This window comes from Psittacula echo (genome assembly GCF_963264785.1).
Source record: "Psittacula echo genome assembly, chromosome: 5".
Taxonomy (NCBI): domain Eukaryota; kingdom Metazoa; phylum Chordata; class Aves; order Psittaciformes; family Psittacidae; genus Psittacula; species Psittacula echo.
In genome coordinates this window covers 74,260,568-74,286,619 of record NC_137739.1, presented here as the reverse complement: position 1 = coordinate 74,286,619, position 26,052 = coordinate 74,260,568, and the positions used below count along the sequence as shown (strand labels likewise).

Genomic DNA, 26,052 nt, shown 5'->3' with positions numbered 1-26,052 from the left:
TCAAGTATATTTCTAAGCAAAACAGTTTCTGTGCATGAATGGAAGAAACTAACACATGGGTGTCCCTCAATATGCTCACACTATCATTGCTTTAAGTGGCCACTGGATTTCAGATACACATTACTGCAGCATGAGGCAGGAGTTGTAAAGATTTTCTAAAGTTTCCTGGACCTTCCAGCTGGAAAAAAGGAAACATGCTTATAAACATTCTGGTGATGTCTTAAAAGACATTCATTCATCAGTTTCATGGATTGAAATACACCAAGGAGCAGCTGTAATTAAAACCAAATAACACTTCACAAAATCCGTGCAACTGGTGAGGCTTGGTTTTGCAGGTCTTTCCTTTGATTTTAGCATTACTGAGATTTTGCACTTGGGAACTTCGGTTTCAAAACTGCTGGTATCAAAATGCTGGTATTTAAGCATCTGGTCAGGTTCCAGGAGGCATAAGCTGGAACACATTTGTGTTTACGGATTTCAAAATGCTTCTCTTATCAAAATAGAGTATTGAGGATGTTAAAGAGCACTGTGAAGGTCCCCTGCTGCTGACCAATTAGTAGCAATGTGCAATACAGCTGGACAGTCAGTGCCATAATTCCTACTTCTTTACCCCAGGTTTTAAGCATGGCAAAGCAAATGTGACCCAAAGTAAAACAAAACGCCACAGCCAGCCAAATGCATGAATGAATGAGTTAACAGGATAACTATGCAGGTGGCCCATGGCTTTTATTCTCCCAGGCCTAGATTTGCCATTATTTGCACTAATGAGGACAGTTGTCATACAAGTCTTTTCTGTAAGGAGGGAAAGTTCAGCTCTGTTGTCTCAGCAAAGACCACCAGGACAGTCATTCAAAAGCAAAAGCAGCATTAGGGGAACAAGAGTTCACCCGAGATGGGAAATAATCTATCTGAAAAACAGTTTTGGTGAAGGGGCAGAAAGTAATTGTTTTCTTGTTCTCTTCTTCCCCCTGCACATGGAGAAGCTGAGTGTTCCAAAGCCATGTGGGTGCACTCCTGTGCTGCTGGGTTCAAGCACTGGCCATGAGTCTCTAGCCTAGTTTCCCAATAGAGGGCATTATTTTTAACCCCAGCAGCAGATACCTTACTTAGATTTAACAAATCCAGGGCATTTTCAGGGAACCATGTCAAAATAAATTGCCCTGGTATAGCACTGAGCTTGTAGTTGCATTAACTCTTTCAGATGCAGTTTGTTGCTTTATATTGCTTCCAAGCTACCATACCTGCAACTTGGGAATAGGGTCACTGAAAAACACGCTAAAGGTACTACTGTGAGAGAGAGAGGAAAGGAAGGAGGGAGGGAAGGGAGGCACAACTGAAGCTCAGGAGATAAGTCAGTAGTTGCAATAGCCAGCAGAGCAGGTCACATAGGTACACCCAAAAGCTACCTCACAGAATCCTTTTTAATAACTACAGAAGCTCTGATAACAAACTCCTATATTACTTTCCTCCATATATAGCCTACTTTGGGCATGAACTATCTCCACACACAAAGCAGAAAATCACATCATTCTGGCTGATAATATGGGTTGTTTTCAAATGTCAAAGCCACACTTAAACCCTCTCCCTGAAATGTCAGTAGGATAAAGTTTCATTCCAAACCAGACACTGCCTAGCAAGATGTTCAAGCTATGAATTTCAAATAAAGTCGAAGACTTCAAACTAGACCAATATATGTTAAGTTTTGGTGTTGGTGAGTCTTCAGTACTAGAAAACAAGAAGCTAGATGACAACAGCAGTAGCCCCCATTTTCCTACAAAGCCAGTTGATTAAAAAATGGCAGGGAAATTACTTTCATGTGCTACTCTCGCAATAGAGTAACTGTCACAGCAACACTAACAGTCAAGCCTAGCTCCCATCATAACTTGCACCACTGAATAAAGCCAAACACAAGGAGACAATCCAGATACAGCACAAACCATACTCACACCTTCCATGGCTTACCTTCCATGAGTTTGGCAAAAGGCTCTGGACATGTGGAAGGGATTGGAAGGGCAAGTTTATTCATGGCAACACCGTATGCTACTGCAAGACCATCAATTCCTCGGAATGGTACTTCCCCTGTTAGCAGCTCCCAAAGCAGCACACCGTAACTGCCAGGAAGAAAACAAAAAAGACAATAGGTATTTGACTTTAACACATTCACGGTTAAGCAACAAAAAAGTACCTGAACCTATCAGGGCGAGTCTGGTAGACGAAGAAATAGCAGTTTTCTGGACAAGCTCATCATGGCTGCCAAGCTGGCAAACTGCCTTATTTTACCTGCTTTTTTTATTAAGACTGAAAGAGCCATTTTCGCTTTTTAGGCAAAAATAATTTTCTCTCTGGAAACCGGGAACACTCTGGAAAACATTAACAAAAACCTTCTGACTAATTTAGCAAAATTCAAACCAGAACCCAGTGAAACTCTCAAAAATGTGAAGGAGGATTGTCTGGTAGGTTGCAATTGTTAAAAATAACTGAAAAATACTTCTTCAGAATCAAGTTGTTCTTAAAATGTTCTATGAAATATTAACTATGAAGTTAAAGAAATAGTTCCAGGACTGTTCTTTTCCCAGGTATATGATAAACAACCTATCCTCAGAATATTCTCTCTGCTTCTAGGAAACCTGAGACAGAGACAGCTTCATACTTTGTGACCTGACAGTTTTTTCTTCCATTGACCTGTCATATTCTCTTCTGAACACATTTACCATGTTCTGTGGTAGTGAACCCCACAAACTTAATGGCGCATTACCAAAAAATAATTGCACATGTTTGGTTTGGGCTTGTCATTAGGTGTTTCATTTGCTTCCCTGTAGTTCTTTCAATACAAGGAAGAATGAACATAAATTTTCTGTCAATTTCTACCATGCCTTCCATGATTTCACAGACTCCTACTACATCCTGCCTAAATCATTTTCCCTCCAGCTCCCAAAATCCTATTCTAGTTAAGTCCTAATCTAGTTACTCTCCTGAAGAGAAGCCATTTCATATCTTTCATTGAACTCGGCCTCTTCTTTTGGAATGACCAAAATCACAATGTTTTAAAGATACAGAGAGGCACAGTATTTCCTGTTTTCTTCTTTCTTTCCTGTTAGATTTTAATTTGCCACTTGCCTTTCTGACTCCTTACAACATGAGCTAGGTTACCCACAGTAACTCCAATATCTTTTTACTGAATCATAATAGTAAAATTTAGAGTCCATCACTGTACATGTGAAATTCTCTCCTATGTACTATTTTGTATTTATTACCATTTCATCTATTTTATCATTCATTACAGTAAAACTTTTCCTCAGCTCTCTGCAGTGATTAACTTTTCTTATCATGAATAACTTGGTATTATCAGCAAACGTTACCTACCCATTTATTGGTTTTTTTCTAATTACTTATGATTACGTTGAACACATAATTCCCCAAGAAAACTGATTTATTCCTCTAGTAATTAAGAACTAAGTGATGAGAAACAGACATGTCCTCTTTTCCCCCATCAATTTACTTTCTTTAAAAGCTTTTGAAGAAAGATTTTTTTTTTTTAAGTTTCCATAAAACCAAATATAGCACAAGCAATCTTACCACTTGTCCACATACTCAGTAACTCCTTCAAGAATTCCCATTTTTTCACAAGATCTCATTTCCTTCTAACAAAAGCTGACTCTTCCCTAGATATGCTCATATGTCCATCAGGCCCTCCCTCTTTAGTGCTGTTTCTACCATTTAGTAGAACTCCAAATCAGACTTGCTGATCCTCAGGAAGCTCTTAAGACCTGTCATCATGTCTGCTGCCTTCCATTTCCTCTAGCATTAAGGCAGCTTTAAGCAACATATTACACAGCACAGCTCTGTTATGTTGCTGCAGAATCCTCGGTGCCACTGTAAATTCCAGCAAATTGTTACTGCCCATTTCATCAGTCAGTTTTAACACCTCTGTGGACAGTACTTCAGCATGAGATGTCCTCCAGCTACCCTAAAGAGAAATCTTCAGCATAAAAAGCCCCTCTTTGTTCCACTACAGCAGACACAAGTCACTAAGTGGCCTGTGGGCCATATGTTCTCCTGCACTGTTTTCACCTGTGCTGCGTTTGAAAGCAATTTATTGGTTTCTACGGTTTTCACAAGACTCTCCTGAAAATCCTTTTAATTTTCTGGAGTGTTTTACATTCAACTTGCCAGCACTTAAGTCCATGCCTCATTTGAATACAAGTTCATCCTTTTGAAGGATGTCTCTTCTATATTGTCTTCTTCATTCATTTAAAGTCTTTCCTGTGCATTTCTCTGAGCTTTAACATAGCATCCTCAAAATATAACCATGTTCCACATTCTCGTTTTATTGTTTTTACACAAAATTCCTCAATGTTGTCATTAATCTCCTTGATATTAAACACTATCATAACAGACTGATTTTTCTTAATGGCTCTGGCAAAGATATTAAATCTAAGTATACATATATTTTGATCACAGTCACATTGTACAGTTTTGAAAGCCTCTCCTAAGCACAGCCAAAGACCAAATGAAAAGCTGCTTCTCCTGAATGCTCCCTGCATAGCTGCTCCATGAAACAGCAATTTCTGAAGCTCAAAGATTAATCTCTTCTTGTTTCAAAGCAGCAAGTGCACTATCCATTTGGGAGTCACCAAAGCTTTCATTATTTCATTGCAACCTGTACCCCTGCAATCTTCTCCCCAACCCATCAAGTTCATTGTAACTACTGCTGTTGAACAGGCTTAACTCTACTTTTCCTGTTTAGATACAGAATTCTAGTCACTAGATTCCACCTTTGCTGCTAGCACGTTTCTTTCCATCAAGGTTCTCAGTTCCTGACTGTCTCAAGGGCTTCATCTGAAATAAATAAATAAATTAATTAATTAATTAATAGGAGTTTAAGAATTTCCCATTTTATTTCTGTCTTCCTAGGATTCCTAAGACTCAAAGAAAAGGAATCCTGGACTGAATATATATATTTGGCCTGTATAAATCTGATTTTTTTTTTCATGTTATTCTCCAGTTTGGGTGCAAATGTTGATATCAAAAGTCAGGAAAAGGTACCAAAGAGTTTTGTTATTACTTTACCACTAGTGCTGAATAAAGCATGTATTAGACAGGGTTTGTAATGGTATGGTTAGGAAAGCACTACTGATGTGTTCAAAGCATTTCTTCAGTGGGGTAATTTTTACAAAGACAAAGGAATGGAGAGATTGCAGAAAAGGTCACTTTGTTTCTGACAAAGCTGAATCCACCTCTTCCTCATGTACTTACAGTTCTTTGCTGATAATACTGCTTCTGCAGAACAAGGGAAACACTGCTTTGTGGTATATGACCAACAATCATCCCAAGTGATTAAACAGCAAGAGAGGTGCTGAACAGAGTGGTTTCCACTAATTCCTCAAGCAGAGGATTGGGAATGCCAAAGGAAAAAGCCAGAGACAGAGAGATTTATACAAAAAAAGAGGCATAGGAAGAAAGGATCATGGGCCTCTCCTCACTCTCAACAGGGAGGAACCAAAACTTATCAAGCTCCTTTATTCTTGCAGCACATAGTAGCAATTTTGGGGCTTTAATTACAAAATGAGCCATGTGATGCTGACCATGCATCCAAGTCAACTGACACTTGTATGAATAATTAACCATCTCCCAGTGACCCAGTAATCCCTTAAGCCATTTAACATCAGGTCCAATCGTACAGACTGAATTTTCAGGAAGAAGGCTGAAGGTCTTGCAGGATTTCACATGTGATTTTGCCACCTCCCTTGTAAGTCTGTGAACTTACAAAAAACCAGTAATTTCTTCTCACTGTTCTTGCTCAAAAGTTACTGTACCATAGGTTGCTCTTATCCATCTCCCTAGGTACAGCACTTTCCATGAGAAAGGAACTATCAGCCCAATAAGGAAATACCAGCAACAACAGAAACCAGAACATTAATACATAACTTTCGTTAAGAAATAAACTTCATTACATTTTAATGGCTATTAAAAGTTAGCACTTTGCCTGTTATCAGACTGGCAGTTCCAGAGTGGACATTTCCTGTATATTTCACAACAGTCAGTTGCAACACTTGTCCCACATGAGCTTCTACCAACATTGCTAGTCAACATTTATCTGCCAGGTACTGAAGTCTTGCCAGTGCTTCATTACACACAGAAGACTACAGAAGCCTGCAAGCAGTAAATTGCAGATGGAAACGCTTGCCAAGACCTGATTCAAATGAAATATTCTAGTGACTGAAGTTCTTACACCCACCACTGAAACATCCTGATCTGCTAATCAGATGTTTTAGGTAGTTCTGGTATTCCATTCCTAAATGAAAACTAAATTCCTAATTATTTTACTGGTCTCAGAATAGATACATCTTCAAAACATCTAAACTGAAGAACACAGGGAACTCAGATGAAGGTTGTATGGTGGCTTTACATTCTGCATACCAATCATACTGACAACATGATTGCCTTTTAAGCAGCACAAGTCAAAAACCAAAGTGTGCAGCAAACAAGAAATACATTTAAACAGTTAAAATGACAAAGAAATTTGAATTATATGTCTACTGCTTAGTGTACAGGACTGGATAAACTGCAATTATCTGCACTACCTCCTCACACCTGTAAATGCAAAGCAAATGCATAACTCTCAAACACAAATAGACTTACAGAAACTGACATATTTAAATAAAATCGTAGCTTCTTTGTCCTCTACACAATATAAGCACAAGGTTTCTACTGTATAGCTAAAGCTTGTGGGTGAAGCACAGCAAAACTCACAGCAAAAAATCTTCTCTAGCAAGAAGTACCAAGTGCTGCTATTATCAAGAAGATTCACAGTGGCTCAAGCCTGGTGACAGACACCAGAGCATGTGAACATTCCTCAGCCTTGTAAATTTTTGCCAACCCTCCTTTAGAGTGGGACAAGTGAGTTTTTTAAATGGAGCTCGATACATGTTTTGAAAGGAATTGCATGAAGCAGTTATTTATGGTAAGATTGGCAATTTCAGTCCTGGCAAACATCTTCAGCATCTTCTTCACCTGTTTGTCACTGTTAAAAGGCTGGGCAGCAATTCAACCAGCAGTATTATTCTAATAAGCTTTAAAGAAAAGGTGTTGAAATAAAAGGGTTTGTGAATGCTAATAGAGACAGCCAATTTTGTTGATGCTGCACAGACTAACTGTAAGGTTGTCAGGCAAAAAATTCCCTTTATTCCAGTGATTAACCAAGAGGTTGAAGCGGACAAGAGGAGAGGCTAGCCTCATCCTGTTAAGAATTTCAAATTGAATCCTTGGGTGGGGACAGGATTTATTGCACATGACCATGACCGCCTTTGTAAAATCTAGTGCTGACAATCATTGGCACAACAGTAGTGACTGCACTGGCAAGTATTTGTCCTCTGTATACATGCCTCAAGCACCATGTTCTTTTCAGCTTATTTAACTATGATTCAAGGTTTTGGCCACCAGAGAGAAAGCTTATTCAGAGACAGTATAACAGGTCTCCTAATGGAGATGACCCTCTGTAAGGAAGAGCACCGAGAGAAACTCAACCTGTTTTCAAGGGAAGACTGGTAACTATAAAAAGAGAAAATTAGGAAAGAATCTTAAAAATAGAAATACAATATTCTGAAAATATTTTAACAAATAATTTCAGTTATTTACAATTCTGAAATCCTGAAGTGATTCACAGTCCTTAAGTCAATGACCAAATAGGTATTTTTGCACAGGTACAGAGGCACTTGACCTACCATTATGAAAATCACCAACTGACTTATTATCTTATCTTCCCTAAAATGATGTCATAATAGTACAGAACATCTACCCATCTGTTCACAGCATGCTTGAATTAGTAAAGTTACAATCACAGGGAAGTTGTCTCCCCCTTCCCTTCCTCTCCCCCAGGTTACCCTTTAAAGGCCATTCCCAGCACTGTTTCAGAGAAGAAAGAATTGAGGTTTGAGCTTGACAAACTGTGTACAAACCAGTACTGTCATCATGTGCACAGAAAAGGTGCACAGCCTTGAGGTTTTAATTTCTGCTAGACTTTGCTCAGAATAAAAGCCTTGCTTAGTTCGTCTCAGATTAACTACAGAGGCTACCACACTTAATTACAGAGTCAGAATTTTATCCACACCACTAGTGCACAAAATACAAGTTGACAGGCTTATCACAAGGCAATATATTATCTATTCAGGAAATTGGATGAGGAAAATTAAACTCCCCACACCAAATCTTTGCCATAAGAACCAGACAATTCTGCCAGCTGGGATATTTCTTTATCCTGACAGATTTCACAGCATGCACATACTTGTGTGGGAGCATTACTGGCCAGCAACAGAATTCAACTCCTCTAAAGACAGTCACCCTGACATTTCAACAACTCTCCCCCCACCAACAAAATTCCATCTACCTCATCTGTTTCAGATGTTCAGTACTAATTCTGTGTCACACAGCATCCAGAAAAGTCATTGTTCTAGAGCTATTTACCAAATTCTGGATTTACCAATCCACTTAATGGTCATATTCAAACTCAATTTCTAGAAGTCTATAGGCTGACCCTTATACTCCTCTCCACCAAAGTAACTCCTATTCTCAAAAATCCCAGTGCATGACTGGAAAAGACAATATATACATGCAAATTACAACTTATGGATTACATACTCAGATGGACCTAGAGAAGAGATTTACTATTCTATATGAAAGACTAGAAGGGTGGATATAATTCCTAAGATTATTATGAAAGTGAAAAATGTATCCATGCTGAAACTGCACAGGGAATTTGACTAAGTACGGCATGTTTATGTACATATACATCAGTGATAGACTATTACCAAAACCATAAAATGATCTTACTGTTGGTAAAACAGTAAAAAAATTGTAATTCTAAGTACTTCACAGTTTTATGGCCTTTGATTATGTCAGCCAATAGCCAAATAAGCACAAAAAGTTTGTTTTAGACTAAGCAGATGGAATTGGGAATCATAGGATAATCTGAACATAAATTTATAGTACAACAAAAATTTAGAGGCATGCAGGAGCTGGCTCACCACTTCCTACAGTAAAAAAATAAAGTTTACAAGCAATATAAAGTAGTCTGAGAATCTGATAGATGGAAAGCTGATGGATAAAGCTTTTTTAAGACCTGAACTTTAGTATCTGGTTCACCATTACTCATCCTTAAACATAAGAGAGGTTTTCTGGCAGGTCTAGTTACTTCTTAGTATCCAATCACTTAATGCCAAATGTATACCTCCACACATCGCTGCCTTTGGAGAACATGGAGGAGCGGATGACCTCAGGAGCCATCCAGGCATATGTCCCAGCTGCGCTCATTTTGGTAGTTTTATGCCACTCCCTGGCCAAGCCGAAATCCGTGATCTTCAATATCTTGTTGCTCAGATCTCCATTTTCCACCTTTTCGAGTATCAGTACTGGAGAAAAGGGAAGGGGAGGGGGGGATAAAAGGTATGCAGAGTAAAGCTAGTATTTATGCGAAAAAGATCCTCCTGGAGATCTCCCCAGTTTCAAGATTCTCCCTGACTTTTTGTTATTCAAACATACCACACTGTTACAAGTTATTTTAAGCTGATCCCTTTATCTGACAAGTGATCTGTTGTCTAGCAAATAACTTCATATTTAACCAAAATACCAAGCCCCAGAGAACAAACAGATAACAACATGATAATTTTATATAGTGCCTAGTGTCATTCTGCATAATAATTCTCTGCTAAGAGGAAGTGAACCACTGTAACTTCTAGAAATCCAGATGAGGGAAGACATTTCCTAATTAATCCTCTCTCAGCAAGCCAGTAATAGCATCTTTTTCTTGAACTGCTTAGAGGACTTTATTTTTTTTTAAATCCAGATACACACACAGGCTGGAAATACTGTTCATGTAAATGTGTCAGTAGTGGCAGCTCTATGTACACAGTTGTTTTGGGGTTTTTTTAAGTCACAATTAGATGAATTAATGTTTAGGATCTGTAATAACATGCCCAGTTCAAGACTTCATATACACCACCATGTTATAGACTCCCCACCCCCATCATTATGAAACTATTTTTTTAGTTAAGCTGCTGTGTTTCAATGGCAAAGGAGTCTATTCCCAAGAACTTTAAAAAAAATCTTGAGGAGGCAGAACTCAGGAATACTTTGGTATAAATATTCCTCATTAGCCAGAAAGCTGTACTGTCATCCCACTGTGAAATGAGTGTAAACCAGAGGCCAGAAGTATCCACCTAGCTTTAGCAGCACCTCATTATTCTCTTTATCTTAATATAAAGTGACCACAAAAGGTGTGCCAGCAATGTAACATCAAGCAACAGAATATAATAGGCCACTAAACTTCCATAACTGACACAGTCATGGAATGATTTTCAGCTACTTGTAAAGAGCCACATAGAAAAAAATATTTGTATTGCCATGAGTACAATGACTTCACAGTGAAAGGCATCAAGCCACTAATACTACTACACTAATAATTTTAGTAGACAAAGGTTCTTAGAAAACAAGAGGGGATTTTCCCCTTCCTATGTATATGTGTATGAACTGAATAAATAAATTAAAACAATAATAAAACCCCAAACAAACCAAGCAGCCTACAACCAACCAACCATGGATCATAACAAAACCTGTAAAAGACGAAAACATTGCAAAAATTACAGTACTATAAAAATCATCTCCATGACTATTTTTAGCAGTCCATGAAAAGGCTCAAGTATCAGTCTGCAGCTAACATAGCTTTTGAGGGGGAAAGTGGAAAGGGAGGAGAATAATCTTATATCCATTCTCATATTTCCCTCCAACAATCAAAATGGGATATCCCATGAAATAGAACCCAAAATGTTATTTGAACCCTTCTGCATAGTAAGTAATACACATCTAAATGTTAAATACTGCATTTACTTTTATTAATGTTGAAGAGTCTGTTCTCTGAAAATGAAAAAAAAAATTAATATTATTAATATTAAAAAAAAATAAATCAGCTACTCTTTCTACAAGGTTTCAGAATTTGCAAAATAATACTTCAAGACTTTTGTGGGCCAGCTCAAGTTGTGAATGAACTGGACTCATGGTTAAGCTCTTGGTTCTTGCTTCTATTGCAAAATTCCTTTCTAACATTACTGAATGCTCCATTTCCCTAATTGCAGAAGGAGGAGGAGTTTGAGGACTGTAATTACTACTCCTCTCATTTGTGCGAAAGTATATGTATTTTTAGCGCCACATTTCAGTGCAGAACAGAACCATCACAAGAAACAGGAACAGAAGAAGGCTTCCTTTGTGCATCTTCTTCTAGCAAGCCATTTTTCCTTCTTTCTAGTAGATGAAGGACTGCTAAAACAAATTGCTAACACGTCGCTCACTAACTGCAAGTGTAAAAAACTCATTGGAATATACATACCAAGTTTCTTCTTCTAGCGTGTATGCACTCTGCCTACAGAGTTGGCAGAATAATAAAATCTAATTTAAATTTTAAATGCAGCAATATGTAGATATACCATGAAGCTGTAAAGGCAAAACAAAACTTTGAAACAAACAAGCATGGCTTTAGAGTTTTTTGCTTTCCTCCATAAGCACAGTGAGCAACAAACAAATTTGTTGTTCAAAAGGCAGAACATATTCTATTTGAATGAGCTCAATAACAAGACAGAGCGCCAGATATCACAGTTGGATTGTACATACCTTCCTGGCAAGAGGTTATTTAAATCTAATTACCTTGATTTGTATTAGCTTCTAACAAAATAATTAGTACTTACACAGATCTTTTGTATCCATGAACTTGTTCTTTTGTCAGATGCACACTAAGTAAGATAAATTACCATGACAAAAGACCACAAGGAAGGACAATGAAAGAGCTGGAATTATTGCAAGTCCTTGATTCCTTAGTTACATCCTTGGCTCCCCTCTTATTTCCTTGTAAAAACTGCTTGGGATAACAATCCTGCAACCCAAAGTTGTAAAACTTAATTTTAAGAATCATATCTCTTTCCAGTATCTGTTTCAGTTCTCCTTATCGTGGTCAGTACCAACAGGCTCACTCGTAACTGCTAGGAATCTCCCTAGCCCATTTGTCAGATTTTCAAACCAAAAACCTTGATTCTCCCTCTTGTGTTTGTTCAGATTCAATGAAGAATCTTATAAACAGGTGAAATATTAATTCCTTTCAGTTTCTTCCTTAAAAATCTCTTCCATGGAGAACACAAGCCAAGTTGCTAGGACACTGCAAATGCATTTTATTCATGCTAACCAACATGGTTTCATTTGCTTGTGAGTTTATTTACAACCAGTTATTACCTCTTGTTTAATACTTTGAGAGCAAGTTCTCTTCTGCAACTCATTAGTCTACCGCAATAAGCAACATATTTCCTACACTTAGATTTAACATTCCCTTCCATCTCTGAATAGATCTGATCACTTAGGACAGAGCTAACAGCAGCCAGGTGATCAGCCTAACAAGAAGAATTCAGACACAAATACAAAGCACCTACACCAAAAAACACAGCTAATCTAACCAAGGCAGTAAATAGTCTCATTCTGGTGTGTTGATTTAAAATTTCTGCATGAGATAAAAAGGTTTTTCAAAAGGTAGAAAATTGAATTGAAAATATTCCACATTCCCAGCCCTAAAAAAGATGAATTGTTTGGCAGCAAAGATACTAGGCCTAGTTTTCAGGCAACTAGGGAAGAACAAGAGGCAAGTCAGCAGGAACATGCAGAATGTGTGTTAGCTTGTTAGCTGGTGGGTCACCATTGCCCTGTTCCAGCAGGGCCCATGCAAGTGATCTCCTCCTGTGTGCATGCACAGAGCCAAGTTGTAGATGAAGGTATGCTATGTACTACTGCTCCTAATAACTCAAAAGCATCTTTTCCCACTGTAACCCAGGCTAAAAGCTGATCTTAAGCAGTATGAGTAAGAGCCAACTGGCAGTGTACAAAAGGGACTGGTGAAGCAAACCAGGTATTACAAACACATTCAAAAGGGGAATTAAAAGCACGTTATAACAGCTTTGAGGACCCAACTGCAACAGCAAAACAACTTAATATAGCAAATCACCAATACCGTGTTCTTTGCACATAGCAAGTGCAAAGCAAAGCACAGTGGCTTAAACTAGCATGAAAAATTGTTAGCAACTTTAGATGAAGGGTTATCCTCAACACCTGTGCTTATAGAAGTAATAATCCACAAATGCTCACATACATTTTCATATATTCCTGAAAGATTTTTAATTTGTCCTCTGGAAAATAAGCATTTGACAATGACAAATTAATGACAGCTCAAACAAATTCTGTCTAGCAAGAGAACTCTTCCATATCTCAAGGTTTCCCAGCTGAGAAAACAAGCAACATGACCCAAATAGGCCTTGGTATCTCCTAGCAAGACCTTCCCTAGATCAGGCAGTCATCCAGATACAGCTACATGTGATCTAGATGTGTAATTTCAACCACTGAGAATTTACTAGGAATTTTATTACCATAAGTACTCTCAAGAATCATTGCCGATAATGATTTGATCCCACTATGTAATGTCTTGAGACACAGGCAGACAGCAAGTTCTGAAAGACAACAGTCAGTTCAGACATGCTAGGTCTGAGCTTAAGAGAGATACAAAGGTAAAAATAAAACACTGGGCCTCCTCTTATCTAGGTTATGATGAAGAACCGTCTTTCTTCTTTGAAATGGAAATGTCTACTGAGGTTCCCCCATAGTCTCTGAAAACATCTTTCCTGCCCTACAAGAAGCCTTAAGGATATTTTCATTTCAGACTCCTATGAGGTTTCCTGAAAATCACAGAGAAATAAGTGGGCACCATATAAACAAAGGGGTGGGTTAGGTAACCAATGGCAATAAACCAATGTTTATTGGTTTGCTGACAAGACAAACTAACCAGCAGAATAGTGTAAGGCAGAATTCAAAGATCATTTGACAAGACAGTCTGGTGCAGTCCTTAGTGCCTGACTTTACAGCAATTAATCGAACAACCATGTATTGCTAGAGATGAGTAAACTTATATTTTCAGTACAGGTTTCCATGTACGTGATGCTTTGGCTTCTGCTGAGGACAAAACAAGTTTCAGTAACAAAGAGAAAAGGCAGCGCAGCATGGGTTCCTTTCATCACTAACTTTACAGCATTTTCAGTCATCTCCGAGTAGTTCAGACCTATAGGTGGCAGTTGGTAGTCCACTCTGAAGATTTAGAATACCCTGTGCTTGTGCAATTCATGGACAATTACCACCATGCTCACCGTACTAACTGCAGCACCTACCCCTGTAAGACCATCCCAGCTACTAAACAGCCTCTCTTACTTGTATCCTTTAATTTGTCCTTGTTGCCATAAGTGAAATCAGCAATTGAGATGCATATTATCAGATAATCATCCTTAGTTCACAAGTCCTGGTATTTACCCCTTCCAAATCACAATATTCTGGAAGAGCAATAAAAATTTCCACAAGAATAGGTCCAGTTACTTAAGATACAGTCTATTTAGTTGTTCTGACTCTTGAAGCAATAGTTAAGAGGCCAGAGCCAAAACAGACTCAAAGTTCACAAACAGCATCTTCAGTACATTCTGCAGCACTGAATGCTGGCCATTAACCAGATCTTTCACTGTGTCTAATCCTCTTTAGTTAGTAGGCAACACCAGATGCTGAAACAGAAGTGTCATTAGAGACTTTCCTGATACAATTGGAGTTTCTCATTCCAGTCTCAATCTGCACAAAGAGTAATGGGGAGTTAATTCAGCTAATGCTGGTACCATTAAAAGATGGTTTCTTGGTTAGCAAGGCGTGGGGAGAAAAACCGATGATGTACCCAACATCCTCCTACCCTTGTTTGTGATTTGAGCTAGCAGCTTTTCTAGCAGAGTTGGAAGTGATAGAAATCAACTTCTTGAGGTTGGGTGAAGCCTGTTTACATTCTTCAGTTTAAGTATCATTTTGTATGTGTACTAATAGCTAGCAGGCTTTTGATAGAATCCAGTGTCAGCCTTACTGAAAGTAATCAAGTCTTCAGAAGTACGCAGATCCCAGCGGTAACAGATCCCAAAGGAGATGATTCTCAGTATCATGAGTCACAGCTGTGTATCAGTGACATCAAGAAGAATGGGCCAGGACCCATTTCTAGGGCCAGGGCCAACTCAGATGCTTTTGCTGTTTAAACAAAGATTTACACTGAAAATAGACCTAACAGAAACAGACCCACTGAGGTATGACTGACACAATGGTATCTGACAGTCATCTCTTCCCCCTGCTAGCCCCCATTCCACATTATTATGCTTTACTAGAAAGACAAAACCCTCTTCCTTAGCATTCAAAGCAATAAAAAAAAAAAACAATTTAAGATTTCTAAAAACCATTATATCTTTCAGCCTTTATGTAGTTATTACTACTGGATCTTCAGTTCTGTGTCATCATCACAAGTCATTATGGAGATGGCTGTTCTGTGAGACATTAGACAGTGCAGGATTATTTAACAGGACAGAGTTAAGGCTGCTGTTGGTCTAATAAGACCTTTAAGGCAAGTTCCAAAAGTGGGCCTTCATGTTAGAACACTGAATTTCCACTAGGAACTCATGAACCTGCACTGGTGCGTTTAGGACTGGGAATACAGAGAAAGCGCTGCAGCAAAACCACCGAAACCTGCAGCTTTCAAATTTTGTTACTGCACGTACCATGAGATCAGACACACAAATCCACCACGCCAAGGTAAAGACATGGGTATAAAGCTGTATATCCTTTGATCTAGTTATAACTACATTTTAATAAATCAGAAGAGGGCCGGATAAACCACATCTAATATATCAATATTGCTCCTGCTTCTTAGCCATTGCAGTAAGAAGCGTAAAACTGCTGAGCAAACTTTGTTTGGGGAATATTCTCAACTTTATTATAGTGGTCCAATGCAAATAACTGCATTGTTGATATTTTTTTTTTTTCCGCTTGACTTATTTCTATTACATGTTCTTTCTTCTTTCCAATTATGCTAGAGGCACTAATGGTCTGGATCTCTTTCCTTCTGCTAGAATATAAAAATTTCTATCCCTTTCCTTTAATTTTCTTTTTCTCAAACCCATCTATTTTTCTTTCAAACACACTCCTTTACCCTACATAAACAGATAAGCCATCTGCACTCAATCTTTCAATCTAATCACTAAACCAAACATGATAAAGCTTTACTTAGGTTTTAGATTGATCACTTTATAAAACCTCAGTAATACACCGCCTGTTTTTCACCCAGCACTATACTACCTCCAGAATGCAGGAAAAGATAATTTAAAGAAGTAGATTATTTTCACAGAAGGAAAGTTTTCACAAGGGAAATTAAGAAAATTTTTTTTGGCAACTAAATTAACAGCTGCTGTTCCCCTCAAGTTACACCAGCAAAGCCAGAAAACATGCTATAACCTTCTCCCACAAACACAAACTTCTCCTGGAAGGCAGTAACACCATCAGATTTTTTTGCTTGTTTCTTTTGGGAGGGTTATTTTAGTTTTCAGCTACGATTTTGGACAGTTAGAACTGTCCAATTCTTAGTCTCTAGTGGCCCTAAGCAGTGGGAAAGAGCAAGCAGAGCAAAATAAACACTTTAACCCATGCTGATACAGTTGCTAGGAACACCAAAGAACTGGCAGGAAATGGCTCCTCATTTCAGCTCATTGTCAAAATCAAGTGACAAGGCAGCAAAATACAGTCATATAATCGCCTTTTCCTGGTTCCTCAACCTAGAGAAAGGATTAGGTTTATCTGCACAGTGTAATGCTGAACAGAATATTCCTTTGCTTGTGCTCAAAGCTGAGTCATCACTTCTGAAGCAGAACAACATTCAGGGAGGAACTACTACAGTGTGATCACCCACTGCAAAAATAGCCCATTGTTACATACAAAGATAGAGGAAATGGGCTGCTGTCTACTGCACAAAACAGTGTGAACAGCCAGGCATACAAAAAATTTCTGGCTATACCAGCTTCAGCTTCTTTAACTACTCTGTTGTTGTATTCCCAATTTACAATAGAGAACTTCCTAAGGCAAAAACTGACACTGACAAAATACCAAGGAAAGTAAGATTACCTTACAATACCACACAATAGTTAAGCACCAAACTTGCCCGTTGCCTCCATATTTCATGACAACTGCTGCATCAACAACTTCATGCTCCCTTTCCCAGTCCAGAGTGTAAGTATTAAGAAGCATGGAAGAAATTGCAAAAAAAATCCAAGACTTTCTCTTGCATGGTCCAGCTTAGGGTTCACACCAAGTGATGATACTCAGTAAGCCTGGCACACAAGAACAGAAATCTATTAGCTAATGAATATTAAGCCTGATGGAAATGGTTACAATAATTAAATGAAGGGAGAATTAAGTAAGAGAGGGACTAAGTGCAATGTGAACTGAAAGCATATAGAAAGAAATATGGAAGTGAGCAGGCTGGAAGACAAGGTTCCCTACTGTAAGGTTTTCAAAAAAATCCAAAAAACCTGGATTTGTTGCCTGTGGTACACCAGGATATATCTCTAACTTGATGGATAATTGCTGGCTTCACATTTAACTTCCACATAACTTTTCCCCAACTGAGACAGTAGTCGTATTTTAGTGACAGAATACTTGCCTTTTTTTTTTATTTAACCACCACAATTCTAGGCAGACCATGAAACAACAGGGCTACCACCTAGTGATAAAGCAACATTAACTCATGTTCTACTGTTATATTTTGAAGCTTTATCCATTCTTCACTAAGCCTACCACTAAGAGTGTTTTCAGAATGCTAGGGTAGACATTGGTGCTTTGAAACAGGTTGAAAGAACAATCTGATGAAAATCTCATAGGCTTGTTTGCTAGAAACTTAAGAAAATCTGATTACGAAAGTACTTCAAGTTAGCCTGAGCTTAAAGGAACCTCCCGAACCTAGAGACACCGGGGGTGGTGGAAGTCCCAGGTGAAGCCCTAACTGCAAGCTACCAAAAAGACACAGCAACTTAGAATCATAGAATCATCAGAGTTGGAAAGGACCTTAAGATTATCTAGTTCCAACCCCCCTGCCATGGGCAGGGACACCTCACACTAAACCATGCCACCCAAAGCCTCATCCAACCTGGCCTTGAACACTGCCAGCCATGGAGCATTCACAGCTTCCTTGGGCAACCCATTCCAGTGCCTCACCACCCTCACAGTAAAGAATTTCTTCCTTACAACCAACCTAAACTTCCCCTGTTTAAGTTTGAACCCGTTACCCCTTGTCCTGTCACTACAGTTCCTGATGAAGAGTCCTTCCCCAGCATCCTTGTAGGCCCCCTTCAGATACTGGAAGGCTGCTATGAGGTCTCCACGCAGCCTTCTCTTCTCCAGGCTGAACAGCCCCAACTTTCTCAGCCTGTCTTCATACAGGAGGTGCTCCAGTCCCCTGATCATCCTCATGGCCCTCCTCTGGACTTGTTCCAACAGTTCCATGTCCTTTGTATGTTGAGGACACCAGAACTGCACACAATACTCCAAGTGAGGTCTCACGAGAGCAAAGTAGAGGGGCAGGATCATCTCCTTCCACCTGCTGGTCACGCTCCTCTTGATGCAGCCCAGGATACGGTTGGCTTTCTGGGCTGTGAGCTCACACTGAAGCTGGCTCATGTTCATTTTCTCATCGACCAACACTCCCAAGTCCTTCTCTGCAGGGCTGCTCTGAATCTCTTCTCTGCCCAACCTGTAGCTGTGCCTGGGATTGCTCCCACCCAGGTGTAGGACCTTGCACTTGGCATGGTTAAACTTCATAAGGTTGGCATCAGCCCACCTCACAAGTGTGTCAAGGTCCCTCTGGATGGCATCCCTTCCCTCTAGTGTATCAACAGAACCACACAGTTTGGTGTCATCGGCAAACTTGCTGAGGGCGCACTCAATCCCACTGTCCATATCACCGACAAAGATGTTGAACAAGACCGGTCCCAACACCGATCCCTGAGGGACACCACTCGTTACTGGTCTCCAACTGGACATTGAGCCATTGACCACAACTCTTTGTGTGCGGCCATCCAGCCAGTTCTTTATCCACCGAGTGGTCCATCTATCAAATTTAGAGACAAGGATGTCATGTAGGACAGTGTCGAACGCTTTGCACAAGTCCAGGTGGATGACATCAACTGCTCTGTCCCTATGAATCAGTTCTGTAGCCCCATCAGAGAAGGCCACCAAATTGGTCAGATAGGACTTGATGATGTAGAGTTGAGAAGACCTGAAAAACCCAAAAGGTAGTGGAAATACGTGAATACCTGTGAGTGTCAGAGCACTTCAGTAGTTCTGTACAGTCTTCACCAAATTTAGCACTGCTGTGGGTTGAATGCTTTGGCTTCCAAGATTCCAGGAATTAGTAAAGTAGTCACATCAAGACATGAGGAGAAACTCCAGCAAGAGGATTTGGCCCACAACTACATCCCACTCACACCCATTCCCAAGAGCCCTTACTCATTGTTTTGTGCTGCATTCTGTTTCCTCAGCCACATCAGCTGGTTACAGTGCAAGAGAGAGCTTGGACTCTCTCTTGGTTAGTCCAAGAGCTAAATGGCAGCAATGGTGATGGGTGGGTGAGAGTGACAAGAGGAAGGACTACAAATCGGATAAATGTCAACTTTACTATTTTACTTGGTGTAGAAACATTTAATTCTAATACCAGGCATTTCTGCTGCAGGTGGGTGTTTCTGCAGATCAGCCCAGAGCAACTCAAGAACCTACAGCAACAAATTTGTTTTCCCATAGGCCTTTGCTCATCTGTTACTGTACAACCACCATTTTCAACAGCAATAAGATCAAGAGGCAGCCTCAAATTGGGAAACTAATGCTTACCCTGTCATAATTGGAGTGTGAAAGACCATTGCTGCAGTTGAGCACTCATTGTGGGTGGGAATATTAGATACATTTCCTCCTCCATCCTGAAAACAGAACAGTTTACCATGGCTTCATTTACCAAAATGCAAAAACAGCAAAAGTTTTGTCAGATAGTGGATAAGCATGTGCCCATCCACTTCCTCCATTTAGATAATTCAGGAAAGGTATCAGATGCTTAGTCCATCAAACCCCAGGTGCAACAGCTTTACAAAAAGAAAAGAATAGAGACTTTACAGAAAAACTAGAAACCTTACAGAAACCAATGAATGCTTTTTCAATCCAAGATCCTTAAATGCAAAACATAAGTAGGGTTTCAGCTGTAAAAGCTGCAAGACTTTTCCATGGTAGGATTTAAGAACAATCCAGACCTGTATGAGGAGGCACTACCATTAAAATTCTTCCTGCAATACAGCAGAAGTCTCAAGTGCAAGAGTTGAAGGAAACTGAGAATATTTACATTTCCAAACAATTCCAAGTTTATTAAAAAATTGCTTTACACAAGTTTCAGAAGTCAGTTAAAGGCTTACTGAAGCTGACAGTACGCCAGAAAGGAAAAAAAGACTGATTAATATCACAGGATCCAGACTCTCCCACCCACCCATGGCAGAATGTGTCCAAAACCAAGCCAATCTGTTACAGGAAACCTCATCTTGAGCACAAGAATCTCCTCACTCAACCTCTTATGTTTTCTATGGGTTTGTTTTTCAGACCACAGAATAAAGTTATCTGAGGTAGGACTGCTCTGGAGGCTCTTCCTGAGAACTTCTACTCCGAAGGGTCCATGAACACTAAAATATTAATCCTACACCTAATTTTGAATTTCTTCCCCGACACACACCCAATGGAATTTCACAACTGGGACACCCCATTTCAGTTTACGGTATTTTTTGTACTCATCTCCTCACAATCTAGGTACAATCTTTCCTATGTCCAAATCCCTTTGACTCTCTCCTAAACTGTTGTGGTTTAGACCCAACCAGTAACTCAGCACCATGCAGCCATTTGCTCATCGCTTCCCTTCTACTCTGAAGAAACACAATGCATTCTGAAATCTTCAGGGCTCTTATTTAGAAGGTACTATAGTAATAGCAAATATTAACCATAGTCCTATAGGTTTTAAACTATGTTTGAAGGAGAAAACTGTCCTTAGATCAAACAAAAATACTCTTGCATACAAGATGGCTTCACTGAACTTGACAGAATCATAGAACGGTTTGTGTTGGAAGGGACCTTAAAAGACTGTTTAGTTCCAGCCCCCTACAACAGGCAGGGACACCTTCCACTAGACCAAGTTGCTCCAAGCCCTGTCCAACCTGGCCTTCAACAGTGCCAGGGATGAGGCAACCACAGCTTCTCTGGGCAACCTGTGCCACAGCTTCACCACCCCCATAGTGAAGAGCTTCTTCCTAATATCTAATCTAAATTTCCCCTCTGTCATTTCTCCTTGTTCTGTCACTACAGGCCCTTGTAAAAGTCCCTCTCTGGAACTTATCATGATTGTTCCAATCCCATTTTTCCCTCCCATGAGTAAGCAAATCTTCTCAAGATACATTTCAGCTCAGATGGTGGTGGTGGTAAATACCAGATGTTAGATAAAAATATAGCCTTAATATACTGCTGCATTGTCAGAGTGTCATGGTCTAGCCAGGCGCTAGCTGCACTTTATCTAACACATCGAAAAAGCATCATTATTGCAAAGGGGACAAGGGACTGAGCTTGCCAGGTGTTTTTTTTTTTAAATTATTAAGTCCTACCGGCAGTACACTGGCATACTGCCTTCAGGACAAAACTAAGCTTTGGGGAAAGGATTTCAAAAACTCACTCCAAAATGAGACCTCATATTGTAACGGATTGCCAAAATCTAATTTGCAATTTTAGCTCTACCTTCCTTAGTCAGTCTGCACAGCTTTGCTTCACAAGTATCCAGATAATGAGCAATCTGCTCTTGATCCTTCATTCAAAGTACTTAAAGTGATTAACAGATCTGCACATGGATTGAGTCTGGGCTTTCCGCATGCAGCCTTTACCCACCTTCTGCTGAGTACTCTGCCGTTCACTTCAGTAGGGCTGCATCTTTAGGCTTATGCACCACAAACAAACATTAGAGCAAGTGTTTCGTAAGATCCTGAAGAGCACAGAATTTAAGACTCACTCAAAATTTCATATATTAGAAGGAAAATCAAATACAAATATTGTCCCTAGTAACATGCAAATATTTCCTCTTTTTTATTACTAACCATCCAGCAACAACACATTAATAAAAAAAAAAGATACTTTGGAAGCAAAAGCTTTTTAATTATTGGGTGCACATGAGAGTTCAGCAAATCCACCAAGCTGGCCAACTGTCCTCTTCTATCAACCTAGAAGAGGTGATGGATGTGGCAGCACAGCAGTTCTTGGATTTTAAGCTGTGCAGTTCACTAACTCTAAAGAGCTAATGCATAATGGGGGAGGGGATAGGAAAGGCCTCCACAGCCATGATATATTTAGAATTGATCCTTTCATCTTTTTTCAGCCAAGCTGATAAAAGTCTTAATCATTTTAGTGATCTGGTCAAAAACTCACTGAAAGCTCCTGGAGAACACTCAGCTGAGTTTCCTGGAAAATAGAACAGCTTTGGTTTCAGACTATATCCTGCCATACTGCTTGCACTGGAACAACCTTCCAGCTCAGGCATGGATTACTGTACTCCTCATAATCAGCTAAATGCTCTAAGGAAAAAATATAACTACATCTGTACCCAACACAGTGCTTAGCCAGATCATATCAGTTTGAAAGCTTGCAACAAATCAAGAACTGTATTAGGCAACAACAAAAAAAGGAAAGAGATGAGCAGAATTGCATGAAAGACATTCATTAGTTGTTGCTCAAGAGACTGCTTGAAAAGAGATTTAATAATAATGCTGGTTCAGTGGGAGCCATTTCCAGGCAAATAAAACCATGAAATTCATGGTGACAAAAGTAGTGCAAAACTGTTTTGCTTTGGCTTCAGTTAAGACACCCCTATGAAACAGACAATAACACCAAGTACCATTAATTCCTGAAACAGGCTGGTACTCCGCAGTCTAAAAGGTAGGGAAGACAAAAATTTCACAGGCAGCAGCAAAAACCACACCAGAAGCTGAGGAAGTATTTTTGGTGGTTTGGTTGGTTGGTGGTTTTGGTTTGGTTTTGTTTTTTAAATCAGATGTAATTAAAAAACCATAAAAAAAGGATGAAAGGTATATTTCCATTAATCAGAATAAATATTAAAAGGGCTCCGTGATGCACAATCAACACCAAGTTACAGATGACAACAGTGAAATTTAGACTTTATTGAATACTGCCAAGTTTTACCTTAAGCTGAGCAGTACAAGATGGCAGCTGCTGAGAAAGAGGGTAGTCCTGCACTGTTGCACATGAAAGTCCATGCAAGATAACAGCTCATGCAGTAAAGCTATCAGAACGCTGTTCACTTTTTGATGTGTAAGATTTCTATCAGTTTTCTGACTCAGCTTTCTCAGTGATCACTAAAGCGACTACACAGTACCCTGGTGAAGCATTAAGAATATCCTCCAGTTACCAGATGACCATAATCATATCGAAACCACATGCTATTTGACTGATTACATCAAATAAGAAAAAGCAAATCAATAAATCCAAGGGCAAGACTGACAATGCTTCAACAAGAAGAATTAGGCATATCGAGTTCCATTTATCAAAGTTATGTGATTTTCTTATTTTCAGAATCCTTGAACAATGCAAAATCAAAACCAACTAAGGACTATTCTCTCTATCATTTTTTCCTAGGCCCATAGTCAAAGAGGAGAAACAACAGGAAATCCTCTAACACTTTTGCGGCAAATGGACCACGCGGCCTGGTTCATATACATCCCACTGCCCTTACAAATACTCTCTTTTACAGCAAATATCCATACTACCACTTTATAGTACCTCGAGAACCCCCCAGGAATCCCCAGTTTAAGCACAGCAATTGTTATGATCAGCAAGGTCTTAGTTGGCAGAAATATTTAACTGTTACTAGTAAATGGAGCTATTGGCAGGATGACTATCATTTTCTACACATCTAAACAATAACTCTACAAATCAGCAAGGTTGAAGCCATGCTCACATTTTAAAGGAAGGCTTCAAGTTGCAATACAAACAGCAGACCAAAATGGTGTTATAATAAACGCTTGAGCAATATGACAATGCTTTTAGAAAGCAGAGTGGAAGGGCTGTGTATGGTAGTAACCTGAACAGCTCACAGGAGGGCTATCTATCCTTTGGCAACTTCCTTCCGAAAAGGACCCTGAAGGATGCTGCACCATGCTGCCATTACCACCAGAATGAGTCTGCTACAGGCTAGGACCCAAAGATTCACTGCTGCACATGTGAGTCCTCTTCTCTCTGATCTTAAGAAACACTGATGAAACCAACAAACATCATTATAAATCTTTATACATTGAGACAGTTTCTCCTAAATGCATGAGGTTCTGTTACTATTTCTTCTTCATATCTGCAAAAAGTTCAGGTCTGAGGAATACTGAATTGACTTTTCCATCAGCGGTCAGACAATTAAGAAGCAATTATCAGCTATGCCAGTCAACTTGGGCAACCTTCTGGAAATCTAAGTCACACCAGTCTAACCGAAACTCTCCTAGAATCAGAAAATAAATGTGTACCAAAAAGCAGCTACTTAAAATCATGTGCTATATCCTGTATTCTTTCCAACAGCTTAAGGCTTTCTTTGTCTTGCCATAAGGGAAGAGGCACCATCTTCAAAATGGGTTTAAATTAAGGAAACCATCTTGGGTGATGAATCATCACTTCAAAGAGCAAGACTGTGCTTAACTTCTGATGCTTCAAAAGTGAGGTTGTTTGCTTTAGGTATGTTGAAATTCTGCAGAAATTGTTTGATGAGAAAAGCAAAACTGAAACTGCTGACAAAAAATCTCTCAAAATTCAAATTAAGATAATTGACATGGGAGAAACACCAATTTAAAAAAGGGGGTGGGAGAGCTGAAAAAGTTATTCTAGCTTCCTGGAAATGCCACAACAAGGCTATTCTCACTTGACTTGCTACTTAGAAATTTCAGAAGAACACAGATTTATCCCAGCTCTGTCACAGATGGTCAGACAGTGAATTCATGGGAGCGGCACACAGATGCCTAGGCACACCTCCTGCATCATGGTGCTTAAGTCTTCTCATATCTGTTCTATGCTTCCATATGCACAATTTAGAGAAAGTGCTTAGTGTCATAACTTGGGGTTATTTTGTTCTTAGGAGCAGAAAAGAACCTTGCAGAAAAAAATACGCAGTGGCAAAAAGACATGAAAAGGGTATGAGCTGGTTTTTAAAAGTAACAGACACAATTCCACTTCTTAAAAATGAGAGGAACTCTTTCCATTCTTATCTAAGAAAATAAGGGATTCCATCTGTGAAATTGCCATTTCGCTTTTCGGTGTGGGCAGGAGAATACCAAAGCGTTCTTGTGGACATCAAACGTGTTCCATGAAGTCTTTCTGACATGCAATTAACAGTGAAGACATCAAATCAAAACCAAACCACTTACAGGAGGTGTATTTTCATTTTGCAACTTCGAACAATCTACTAAAACATACTGGAAATCAGACTGCAACATGAAAGCATCTGTCAAACCTCTCAGAGGCAAAGCAGTTGCACTAATTCATACGAGCTAAGAAAAAAAAATAACCCACAACCAAAAAAAAAAAAAAAAAACCACAAAAATCAAGAAAGTAAGCTGTCACCCTACTTCCATGAATTCCTGTGTCTTAACAGCCTAAAAATTATCATCACTTTCAGGTTTAATATCTTCATTCTGTTCAACAAATGTTGTGGCATTACCGGCATGAATTTCTTCATCACATGCAAAAATATCCTAGTTACTTGGATTTTTTTTTAATCACAATGCAAGTGGTCAGCATATCCATACAAAGGCTGATACTCTGGGGAGACAGAGAAATAAGCAGAGTAACCAGAACTAGGAATTATGCACCATTAGCAATATTGTATAGCATGCCCACAGAATCAGATAATTGCCTAAGGGCAGAACCTGGAGAGTCATCTTTAATCACCCATAGGAGTATATTCAGGCTGTTTGAAAGGCTTGATTTCTACTCTGCACACATTCTAAACCTAAAATAAATACATACATAAATAAATAAATAAAAATTTTTAACACTTTCCTCTTCAAGCACAAGGAATCACCC

The 26,052-nt window shown here is 39.2% G+C and overlaps 1 protein-coding gene across 1 annotated transcript in view; it reads right to left on the bottom strand.

The window, feature by feature from the left end:
• MAP3K9 (mitogen-activated protein kinase kinase kinase 9) overlaps positions 1-26,052 on the bottom strand; it is a gene marked incomplete at both ends in the record, with an annotated part of 51,754 nt that overhangs the window by 13,575 nt on the left and 12,127 nt on the right. Inside the window, 2 exons of the mRNA XM_080618861.1 lie at positions 1,963-2,111; positions 9,227-9,407. Coding sequence (XP_080474987.1) covers positions 1,963-2,111; positions 9,227-9,407 — 330 coding nt within the window. The remainder of the gene's footprint in view (positions 1-1,962; positions 2,112-9,226; positions 9,408-26,052) is intronic.